The 12,740-nt window shown below is 36.0% G+C and overlaps 1 protein-coding gene across 1 annotated transcript in view; it reads left to right on the top strand.

The window, feature by feature from the left end:
- ERC2 (ELKS/RAB6-interacting/CAST family member 2) overlaps positions 1–12,740 on the top strand; it is a gene marked incomplete at its 3' end in the record, with an annotated part of 317,798 nt that overhangs the window by 49,486 nt on the left and 255,572 nt on the right. Inside the window, exon 2 of the mRNA XM_009079752.1 lies at positions 74–490. Coding sequence (XP_009078000.1) covers positions 74–490 — 417 coding nt within the window. The remainder of the gene's footprint in view (positions 1–73; positions 491–12,740) is intronic.

Consider the following 12,740-nt stretch of genomic DNA (forward strand, 5'->3'; position numbering starts at 1 on the left):
GTTTAATCAAAGACTAATTCTACTTTCAGATCCTATACTGATTTTTTTTCCCCCTTTCTTTTCATCATTGCAGCATCTGCAATTGACAATCCAGGCACTTCAAGATGAGCTTAGAACCCAGAGAGACCTTAACCATCTCCTCCAGCAAGAAAGTGGAAACCGAGGGGCTGAGCATTTTACCATTGAGCTCACAGAGGAGAATTTTCGAAGGCTTCAAGCAGAACATGATAGACAAGCTAAAGAGCTCTTCCTCTTGAGGAAAACTCTAGAAGAAATGGAGCTTAGGATTGAAACACAAAAGCAAACACTAAATGCCAGAGATGAATCAATAAAAAAGCTTCTGGAAATGTTGCAAAGTAAAGGTTTGCCATCTAAAGGAATGGAAGATGACAATGAGAGAACACGAAGGATGGCAGAAGCTGAATCTCAGGTTAATCATTTAGAAGTGATTTTAGATCAGAAGGAGAAGGAAAACATGCATCTTAGAGAGGTAATAAAAAACTCATTTATTTTCTAAAAATATTTACTTGTTAAATATAGTCAAATACTTGTTGCAGTTCTAGAAATAATTCAGTATTGAAGTGTTTTTTGCTCTAATTTTTCGTTGAAAAAGGTAATGTGCATTTGCTTTACATCTTGAATAAATACACAGCAGTGCTATATGATATTTGAAAGCAAGTATAAGAAATACTGGAAGAGAAGTAAGTATATTTGGGGCTTATTGTCTTGGACATGCAGCTTTGCAAAGTTTCTGTATCCTTTTATTTTGAAAAATTGGTGTTTGGCAAATGAAGGCTAGACCTACTCAAGAGAGAAGTAACACCTGCTGCTGCTATAAACTACAGAGTCATGAATGCATGCTACCCTTGTGTTTGAGTTTTATACCTCTGGTGCTTGAAATGAGTGTTTTAAAATGGTTTGCCTTCCATATACACAAAGGCTTCTGCCTATGTGTGTTTCTAATGTATTTTCATGTGGTGATACTCCAACGTTTTGCATAAAATATGCCATAATGTTGCCAGATTAGAACACTGGGCTGATGGTTGTGCTGTACTTTGAGAGAACCTTAATTTGATCCCAAGCCCACCTGCACCAGCTGCCCACATCACTTGTAAATGCATTTTTTTGGACTGGATTTGGAATGATTGGATTAGTACAATTGAAAGAAATTCTGGCCTGGCGGCAAGCCCATCTGCTCCTTTACATCCCAACATTTTCATGTGGCTAGTAGACAAAGAAGACAGTGTGAGTCTTCCTTGGAAAGACCCTGTTAGTTACTGCTAAGGGTGAAAATTGTGGGGAAGTCATGTGCAAGCTACCACAGCAAAGAAAGTCAGCAGAAACAGGTCTGTTTCCTTAGAAAATTGGCAACAGTGTAGTCAGATTGAACTTCCAGTCTAGTAAAAACACCAATTTGCCTGACAGATCAAAACCTGAAATCAGTGCAAGAGCACTGAAAACTATTATTGGCTCTTATGTGACTAAATATATGAATGCTAGAGATTAAGATCAGCTATTTACATCTACAGAATGTTGTCAAAATATTTTCTTTGCTATGGACAAGTTTGTTTATATTTAGCTTGTGGTCTTCTCTAACCTAGAATATGCATGGAGAATTCAGTAGTATCTGTTGCCCATCTGAAGCTTACAAACTGCAACATTTGCAAGGCACAATGATACACGGCAGTAAAGTTTTGTTGTGAAGGTATGGATCCTGAATCTTTTTACAGGCAGCATTTTAGTTAAAAACTAATGCCACCCATTAATGGATTCTGAAAGGAGTTGCATGAGGAGCTAATGATACTGAGTTTGTGATGAGGGAGGATTGTGGGAGGATGAGTTTCTGGATTTAGACATGCTATTTTCAGAGTATTGCATACAGTCTGTTTCAAGGATGGATGATTATGTGATTGTTTGTATTTCATCTGTTGCACCAGTATTGCTTAAGTTTGTGAATCCTAATTTGGGTATATATTGGACGTGGATAAATTGACAGTGGAAATTTGAAAAAGGTTTCTAATGAGCAGAGTAATCAAGGGCAGTGAGAGAAATAGAACTAAACAGAGCCTGAAAAGTAGACAAAGTGTAGGTTTCCAAGTAAAGTCCTTGGGCATCCAGTTTATTGATTAGTCCAGGGAGTGCTGAAAGGAGATCTAATTGCTGCTTATAGATTGTGCATGTTTCTCCTGTATTTACACTGAATTTGATATTTCAGATTTCCTCCTGGGTTAATTCCAGAGGCTGGGAAAAAAAAGTTGTTTCTCCCTCCGTTTATTTGAGGATATAGATATTGTCTTTTGTCTGGAGTTCTGCAAGTATAGAATGGGGTTTGCTGGAGTTTCTGACGAGCTGATGTGTCTTGGTAACCGGTCAAGGCTTAAAAATTCACTAGATTTGTTGTCTGGAATCTGTCCCAGCCAGATTGGAAGGAACTATCTAGTGTTTTGGAGATCTTGGCTAACAATTTCCTTGTTATTCTAAGAATTCAAGGCTTTGAGTGAAATCTGTCACTCCAGCTCTCTTCATGTTGCACATAGTATTTATAGGTTTTGATTTTTTTTTTCCTGCATATTTGAAGTTTGTTGTAGGGAGCTTGGAATTATGATGTACAGGCTGTATGAACTCTTTAGAAACAAAGTGTTTAGTAGATACCTGTTTTTTCCCCCAGGATTCTGGATTTGATTGTTCTAGGGGGCTCTTGGCAAATGTTCTGAGTTTCAAATTTTGTCTTTTGCTTCCTTGTTATGGAAAGTTGTCTGCACGCTTTGAAGCAATATCAGACATGATGTATAGTTCAAAGTATTATTTATTTGTTAAAAGTCAAAATAGATCAATTTTTGATCTTTCTGTGTAGCTTGGTAAGTCCTTGTTCTGCAGTGCTCATTTGAATTGCTGTCACTGCTTGTAGTCTTCATCCTGTACAGTAGTTTTTCAACGTGATAAACCAGTGTTACTGTGTTTGATCTTCTGCTATAGTCTCCTCAGTGGATTGGTATTTTTATTTTCTTAACTAGTATAAGTTTTCATCTTAACTGTGTAAATGACCTTGCAGAATTACTGGTTTGGACTTTTGTTTTTGTATTTTTTTTCTCCTGAGAATGCTTTAAAAGTAAACTATAACTTGACTAAATTTTTAATGAATTTCATTCATGAATTATTTATTATTCACTCAAATTGTGTTACTCTTTCTATATCTTTAACAAAATATTTGTCATTTTAGAACGTCATCTAAAATATTCTGCTTTCTTTATTTTTACAGGTTGGAGTATAGAGCTCAAGTGTTGAGTCTATTTCTGAGAAACTAGTGTATTGTCATGTGTAACACACTGATCAAATCATGAATACTCATTTCTCTTCTTAAATTAGTTTTGCTATTTGATTTTCTGCCACTGCACTTGAAACTGTCTGCACCAGGGGAGGTTCAGGCTGGACATCAGGAGGAATTTCTTCACAGAAAGGGTTATTAAACATTGGAGTGGGCTGCCTGGGGAGGTGGTTTACCTGCCATCACTGAAGGTGTTTGAGAAATGACTGGACATGGCACTTAGTGTTATGGTCTAGTTGGCAATGGTGGTGATTGTCAAAGGTTGGTCTCAATGATCTTGGAGGTCTTTTCCAACCTTGATGATTCTGTAGCAACATATTAAGTTATTCAAGAAACAGGGTTTGTATGAATCAGTTTATCCTTACAGTCACAGACTCTGCTGTAGTTTCCAGCAGAGAGAGTGCTGTCTGTGAAAAAAAAAGATGAACATGGTAGAACTGAGGTTGAATGTAGAAAAAATAACTGAAGATTACTGATTTTCTACAGCCTCAACATTACATTAGAAGCCCACGTATATATGATTTTTAATAAGCTCTCTGCTGTTGGCATTGAGTTTAAAAATACTTTCAATCTGTAATTTTTCAGTTCTTGAAGTCTAATTGTGTACCATTCTGTTACCTTCTAAATCCTACCTGGAGGCAGGTCAAGTCTTGCATGTAGTTTGCTGAGCATTTGAACATGTTTTCCCCTAATGCAATCATGTCTTTCTCCCTTGTGCTGTTAATTTCTTGTTTAAAACTGTGCAAAGATGGCACCTATCTTCTCTTTTGTGCTTTCAGGCTTTTACCTACCTTAACATGGTAGCATAGAAAACTATTTGTAGTCACTGGTGGGTGATATTTTGACGAAACCAGAGAATTAAGCTAACATGAGACAAACTGAAGCAATTGGTCTTGAAACATAGGTTATTAAGGACACCATCTCTGACATGTTTGCATCTCAAATGTACTTGACCTGTCCTCCCCAAGCTCTGATCATATTAGAAATCAAATAGTAAGGGATGTGTTCTTTGTTATTGCAGAGCTGCTTCTGTCTAGTTAGTAATTTTTTTCAAAATTTACTTACCTAGGTAGAGAGAAATAACTTTTCATGTTGTCCTTAAGCCTCTACCACATTGTCAATTATGAAACTTTTCTCATATTACTTTTCTGCCCATTTCACTCAAGCATGCATGCTATCAGAAACTAATATCCTACTGTTCTGATTCAAACTTATTTGCTGAATATCCAAGAATCATGCAAAAATATCTCTTTTTAAGCCATTAATTGTTTCTCCCTGCCCCCCCTTCCACCCCATGAATAGCCAAAGCAGAATTTCATAATATAGCTGCCTTCAAAGATCTGGAATTTCTCCAGGCCTTAGATTAGATTTCCTAGAGAAAGTACAGGCAAGAGTCATGGAACTGGCTAGTTTACCGGAGACAGAGAAACAGCTCCAGAAAATAAAACAACCCTGTTTTTTTTCTCTTTATGTTTTCCTATTCCTAGCAGGTATAGACTGACTTTGGTGTGTGTCCTTCCTGGCCCTCAACAATGTACCTTTCTGCAGTGTGCAGTCTACTGCATCTTTAAACTTTATTTTGCAGAGGCAAACTTGTGATGACAGGTCTACTCAAGTTTTCTATTTGAAGGTCTTAGAAATGGCAAATTTTTATACAGGAGGAGGAGACTAAAGCTGAAGTTGGAATCCTGCACTTTTAAAGAAATAGCAAAGAATGTCAGTGTTGGTAAGGTTCATTAAAATGTTGGGAAATAAGTTATGCAAAAAATGGAGTTAGATTTCTTTCCATGTATCAAGGACTTTAAAATCTAGCCAATAAACTTTCATAAGGGCAGCTGGAATCTCAACTTTGCAATAGTTAGAACAAAGGTTTCCATAGTTCCTGATTCACAAAGCAAGAGAGAGCAAATGTAACTGAATAGCAAAAAGTGTGAGCATGTGTTTCTGCTTCAGTGTTGGAGATGAAGCCTTTTGAGGAGAAAATGTTGAGCTCTTTTTCATGATTTTTGAGAACCTCTGCCCAGTCTGTACTTGGTTTTTCATGATTTAGACTGAATCCTATGTCTGTAACTAACTAACCTCACTCAAATATTTTTGCCAATGTTTTTCGAAAGTAGCTGAATTTTGTTGTTATTTCTGAAACAAAATGGATAGAATTTGCTTTGATAAAGAAATAATGTATCCTGTAAGGAACAAAGTAGTCTTTACAAATAAACCTAGGAAAAAGTACATTCTTGGTCTGGGTAGTCTCCCAGTAAGTATGTTAGTAGTTGAAAATTTGTCTTGAAGCTGTAATGTTATACCATGTCGTTCTTCATGTTGAGAATTAAATATCATGAAGATCACTAAATATACATTGCTGTCAGAAAACACAAGATGCCTGCCTTAAAGTTCTTCAATTGGTTATCACATGTCTCTCCTAGAATGTTACATGAACATTTTTTTCTTTACAGCTTTGGGAGAACTGTAGGTAATATGGGGATTTTATCATGTGGAAATCTAGCACAGATGTTTGGTATTACTATTTTTTTTAAACATAGTGACCACACATTATTTACCCTAAGTACCATTAAGTATTTTTTTATTATTGCTATTAAAAACTTGCCTTAGGCAAAGTCCCACTAAATCTCTAGTGAAGTCAAATGTTAAAATTCCAGCAAGTATTTTATTATATATACATACACGTACATTACACATGCCCTCTCTGTACAACATACAATTTTGCTAAAACAAATTCTGAGATCATATAGGATTTCATACACACATTTTAGCTCTTATCTTGCATGTATTCTTAAAATAATCTTGTTGCAAATGGTTTAAAGCTGCAGCTTTTTTATATTTAGTAGATAGAAGAACAACACAACTTCTTTATTATAATTTAAAGTGTACTTCTAAACTTTCAAGGTTTTTTTAAATCTTTGCTCTATCTTTGAACTCAGCTTGGTCAAATAATGAAGGCTGCTGATAGGATTTGAACTGCCATCCTGAATTAGTTATTGCATGTTTTTAAAGTTATTAATGGAGCAAAGTTCCTTCTTCCACTGTGAATAGAACAGATGCCTAGCAGACTTTTGGTGTTTACTGTAAATGTCTTACACTGGAGCCAGTAGTAATTTACTAAGGAAATGCTTTATCGACACCAAACGTTTCTTCCCTGAAGTTAGCTATACAGATTAACAACCATTCTAGACTGAGCTTTTTTATTAGGTTCATTAGTGCCTCTTTCCTTTTATTTCTCCTGGCTCAACTCAAAATATTAATCTTATCAGTTGCTATAAAGACAATTGCTTTCTATCAAAATATCAATAGCAATATGTGTTTTTAAGGTGACCCCTTAAGTATATACAGAAGGACTTGCAGTGTTGGCAGTCACTCCAGACATGAGAGAGTAGACAGAACCTGATTATGCTCTAGAGAACAGTTGTTACTTCTAACATAGCCCATTCAGATTTTTTTAGGTCCCATGATCATCTTGTCAGGGTGCTTGGTTGCAATAGTTCCTATAAGACCATGAAGGATTAGAAAGGTTTCTTTAAAAACAGGATTGACCTCCATAGTAACATCACCAGTAGTCTGGAATCTAATATATGAGAAAACTGTCAGTTTGAAACTGTCATGTCTCATAGTAGCAACTACGGAAATTATTTTAGGAAGAGAGAAAAATCAGATTCATGAATAAGCTGGATTTTCTGTACCTTTCAATGTGTGGAGGTGACAAGTGTTGATCCTGCCAGTTTTTCTGGAAAGTGAATCCTTTAGAAGGCAATCTGGGGACTGTCTTGAATTGTAAACTAGTATGTGCCCCCGGATAGGAAGGTACTGGCTTTGCAGAGCTCTTTGCTCATTTCACACCTTTACTATGTTCTGGGTGCACGTATTGGGAAGCCAAAAATGAAATAGAGAAAAATGATCAGTTTTGGTTTCTATGATAGATTTTGTTTTCTTTCATCTTCTCTGTTCTGTAAAAATGCTGCTACTCATCTCTGTGCCAATAACTTAATTATTCTACAATGTAATTAATTTTCTCTAACTCCATCTTCTTCTCCTTTCACATGAATGATAATAATATGTGTATATGACTCACAGCTCTGACGTGTTGTGTTTTCACAGAAAGGATTAGAGCTGAATTGGCAGAGAAGAGGAGAGTTTGTTATCCTTGAATTCCAATGTATACTTTCTTACTTAGATTGTCTCCCAAGTGGAAGATGTACCCACAGAGTAGTTAAGCCATGGAATAGATTGCCCAGAGTTGTTGATGAACCCTATTGGGTTGAAGAGTTAAAAGATAAGGATCTTAAATCCCACAGAATTTATGCTCATAGCACAGTTTGTTATGCTCAGAAGTCCACTTGAAAGTCATTTGGTCCTATTATGTGCTATCTTCATAATATATTTTAGAATCACTTTCTTTCAGTAATTCTGTTCGCATGACTAAGATTTTTTCCTAGAACAGTCATTAAAAAGGAAAAAAAGCTTGTCAGTTGCTGGTAAATTGGCATCTCTTTTACTTACTGCCTCCTGCGTCATCTCACAAAAAAGCCTTAGGAGGAAGGAAAGGAAGAAAGGAAACCTTTCCTCAGAGGGAAATGAAGGTTTTGTAAAATAGGAAATTGGACACTTACTTATTCCTATGTAGCTCCACGAGCAGAGTAAGAATAGCAAAGTCCAGTTTGTAGTTTTCAGGACTAGTCTTTGAAATTCTAAACCAAAATTGCTATTTCTGGCATATCACATGTTTTAGCTTAAGTGGAGACTCCTTTGTCTTAGGAAACATGCAGCCTTTTACCTGCACTGCAAATCCACGTATTGTAGTTGTAGGAGGTGGAGCTCCAGCAAACTGCAACAGGCAAGTCTCCTGCCAGAGCCACATGTGTGTGGTTGTACACATTTTTTCCTTTGCATGAATGTAAACAGCTGAAAGAAGAAAATGTGTTTCGTCATCTTTAAAAAAACCCCAAACCACTCCTCCTTCCCTGCCCCACAGTCTGCTAAAAAAGGACAGGTTTTCATTTGCTAAACTTTTCCCTTGTGCTGCAAATCTTAAACTCTCTGTAAAAAGGTGAGTTTTGCCTTTGTATATGCTGGCCTGTCTGAGTAATAAAAGTGGAAGTGTTACTGTAGGCAGTAGAATATGGCTAATAGTGTAAAGTCTTTCTGAAGCTTCACCTGAAACTTAGTTTGATGAATGACAAATGTAATGTTAGATTAAACCATTTAACAAAAGAAGATTTCTGATTTAGTGAACAGAGGTGAAATTCTTGTTGAAACAGTCTGACCCCTTTCTTTAGAAAGAGCATACAGCCTTTGATCTAGTGGAGCTGGAATTAAGCTAGTCACTTATTAGCTGATCATATCCTAATTTTATAGATGTATTTATTGGCTTGTGAGGTAATACTGATTATAGGTAATATTTTTTGTTGTTGACAGCTTGAGCTTGGTATTCCAAAATGATTATAGGCTTCTCAATATCTATATTTGCAAATAGAAAATTTGATAATGGCTATAAATTTATCCCATCTCTTTATAAAGATCTGATTAAAATATTGGTTAATAACTCCAATGTGCTCTGAAAGACATATGCACCAAAATGTGGATATGTTTGAAAGCACTGTGGACAAAATTCTGTTTATTTGCTGTTTTTTTTTTTCTGAGTCAAATCAGGTCAATGGGATTGAGTGATTTAAGGTGAACAGGATTAGATTTGAAAGAATAAATGAATCCAGGCTTAGTTACAGCTTGGCTACACTGTTAAAAGGAAGGAGTTTGATGTAGCTTTTCTGTAGATGGAGCCAACATCTTCACCTGTTTGGCCTACAATCATTTAGCAACATATGTCCTCACATGTGCATGTAAAAGCATTTTGGTGGCTCTTCAGTTTATTTTTCTTCTCCCTGAAATGTAAACCTTTACAAAACAAGCAAAGCAACACAGATGTTTTAGAGCCACTTATGTGTAACGAATATATTCAGAATAGTCACTGGTTCTGAGTGTTCTTGTGACTGTGATTTCTAAGATTAAGGACAGTATTAATATAGGCAGTATATTCATATAATGAACTTGGAGACTCTCTGCTCTTATGTATATCTGAAATTTTGGACCCTTATCTAGTCCTTCCACTTTCATACCAAAGAGATGAGTGATACTCCTGCTGGTGTTTTAACAACACTTCATAGTTCTTATTGAGGGAAATTAGTATATAGAAATGATATGTGATCCAGGGAAGTGTGAATCAGATATGTTTCTCTAATCGCTGAAAGAGAAGTTCATGTACAACACCCTATTACAGAGTGAATAGAATTATCAATTATTTGGGGTGTAACAACACAAAACTGTAGTGTTTCCTGCTCTGCAGACTCAGGATGTATTAAGGGCATATCTAATGTGTTCTTTGTTGCTCTGATTTTTACACGTTTTACTCAAATTTATTCATTTTAAAATGCACAGTTCGTATTCTCTCCTAGACACTTGTGATACTGAAAGTTTTTGTACACAGGCCAAGCTCCACTAGCTAATTCAATCTAATAATTGGCATAGAGAAAAATGCTTAGTGTCAGTTAATGGCTATGTGTGGTAATTGCAAACAGGTTCTTGGTGGTGTATCACTGAGTTCTGGCTACTGTAGTAGTAGTACAGTAGTAGTACTGCTACCACACTTCTTATGCTGCTGTTGGTGTATTGTCTGACTCCTAATTTGCTTCAAATGTGTAATTCTTGTGAAAAACTTCCACATGGGGCTAGCAAAGGGACGTTTGCTGAAGGGAATGTGCTTCACACACTGTTCTTAAAATCTGCATTTGCAGAATGCGTTATTTTAATCTGCTAACAGATAATTAGCAGCTATACATATATGTATTTTTCTTTAGTCACACTGTTTTAATTAGCTTTGGCTCATGGCATATACCCCAAATATAAATTTATTTCCAAAAATGTGTGGATCTTAGGTTTTAGAATTACAACAATGAATATAAGAGAAATGTGTTTTCACTTTTTAAAACTCATTATTTGACCCAAAAATAAACATTGGAAAAAGGTATTCCATTAATACGTGATCTTTAGAAGAAGAATTTGAGTAATTTCTCAGTTCATGATGTCTTTTCAGCAAGTTCCTGCGAATACTGAGTTAATTTAATTTCTAATTTTTTATTATCAGCTGAATTTTTGACAGGCTTCTTAACTGCAGCAGTGCTTATCAGATGCTGAGCAGGAATTATGTGGTTTAGTAGGTGTCTGAAAGTATGGGGAAAAATATAGGGCCCTAAATAATTCCCAAGAATGAGTCTGCTCGGTTCCTATCCTTCCTGTACAGCCGGTTGGTACTTTGGGCACTAGGTGTCCCTCTTGGACGAGGGTTGCTTTTCTGTCTTGTTTTCACAGACGATTGTGCCCTATTTGTTATTGTTTCATCGCTCATTTTATAATGGTAGAATTTCAAGTCGATGCAAAGACAATTCCACATAGATTTTATAGTAGCCTGTAATCTGATGCAGTTTAGAATAGCTACATGTAAGAATCAAAGCAAGGAGACTGCAAATTATAGCACAGCTTTCTCTTGGAAACATGAAATCAGGAATGCAGTCGGAAGGTATTAGTGGAATTTGGTCCCAATGTGTTTGTAATTTAATTACAAAAATGAAAGGGCAAACTAAGAAGTCATCTTCCTCTTTTGAATGGATTGAAGTTTCACCATGCTATGTGCTCTCATACCACAGCTGCCAAAACACACCTCTACATGGATGCTGTCAGGCTGGGAGCTGGGAGCTGGTTGGGGAAGAATATCCCCAGTCATGCTGACGTGTCCTGCTGCACTTCCAGATAGGCTTGTAACACTTAGCTTGCTTGGAATATTTTTCTACCTTTGTACTGACATGGTAATGGATAGCCATATGGAGAAACAAAGACAAATGTATTTGCATCACTTAGTTTGTGATGCATTTTGCATCCTCTGACATGAAAGGCAATATATAGATGGACTGTTCAGGGCCATATGAAATACTTCCTATAATTACCTCATTATGTAACATAAAATACCTAACATTAGAAGAGAATGCTATATAAATACAATAAAATCAAATAAAAAGATGGCAAAAAAAATTTAGAAAGTGAATCTCTTATTAACTCTGGTAGGAACTGTGAATCTAAATAGTCTCTTAAAATTTTGATCTCTCATCTGTATGAAATATGAATTGTTCCTTTATTATTTTAGTAGTAGCTAATACTTAAATTAGTGTGTTTCTTGGGGAGATGTGGGTGGGATTTGTTGAAAACAGCAAAATCTATGCATTGTTCGTATTAAAATATTTAAGTTAAAAGGAAAGGCCTATTCAGATCACACAACCAGCCTTCATATTCTTTTAGTTTTAAGATTTGTAATCCACTCAAAATACGTTAAGACTTTGAAACAACATGAAACTAATAGCACAGAATACATGCAAGGTGGTAAGAGAATTTCAGAACCAGATCCTGTAACAAGAGAGACAGAACATGTAGGGCAACTAGTGACCATTGTCTGTGGGGGGAAGAGAGAGGGGGAAAATGTAGAAAAAAGACAGATGAATCAAAATTTTGCATGTAGCCTTGCACCATCAAGATTTTTTGGCTTAACCTCTACGTGTCAAGAAAACTTTGGTGTTTCTAAACACGTCTCTTTCCTCTTTTACATTTTCAGTGTTTTATTTAGTATTTAGTACAGGAGCCTCCATTCTGTAATGTGGTTGAAACTAGACCCCATCTAAAAACTGGGAAAGTAAATAAGATGAAAGAACCCCAAATAAGCTTAGTTTCCAATTATGTGACAAGATTGTTTGATGTATGTGCATCTTCATTTCATATGTCAATGTACATGGAACGCTGGAGCATTAGGAACATGGATTGCCTCAAACCTTTCTTTAAAAAATTTTAAATGTGTGGTGAGCAATGTGATAAAGCTCCAATTTACAACAATATTGAAATGATGACTAAGGGTACAATTGCATCTTTCTGAAAAAAAAATTTAGTCTTCAATGTCTTGTATTTAATAATGTTTTATAGCAAACTAGAATTTAATTATTATGTTCTGGTCAAGTGTACAGGCAAGCTATGACTGCATATTGAGGAACCATTTATGCTTTTTTCAAATGTTAGCTAGTTTTTAGCATGATCTGGAACTCAAGGAGCACTGAACAGAGCCAGAGCATCTCACAGCTTATGGCACATGTGAGGCACAGGGCACTCACATGGCTCCAGCGTTCCTTGTTTCAACATTTTGGTGAAGAAGCTACCATTCAAAAGAAAAATGTTTTCAGTGAGAAAACATTATTCTTCTACATACTAAGACTCATAGGCTATGGCACTGCTTATAAATTTTTCTGTCCTAAATATGAGCAATTAAACTTCTTTTCTGTTTACATTTTCATAAGTGGTCGTGGAAGCGTCAGGT

Source organism: Acanthisitta chloris, unplaced genomic scaffold (assembly GCF_000695815.1).
Source record: "Acanthisitta chloris isolate BGI_N310 unplaced genomic scaffold, ASM69581v1 scaffold8918, whole genome shotgun sequence".
NCBI classification, from domain to species: Eukaryota; Metazoa; Chordata; class Aves; order Passeriformes; family Acanthisittidae; genus Acanthisitta; species Acanthisitta chloris.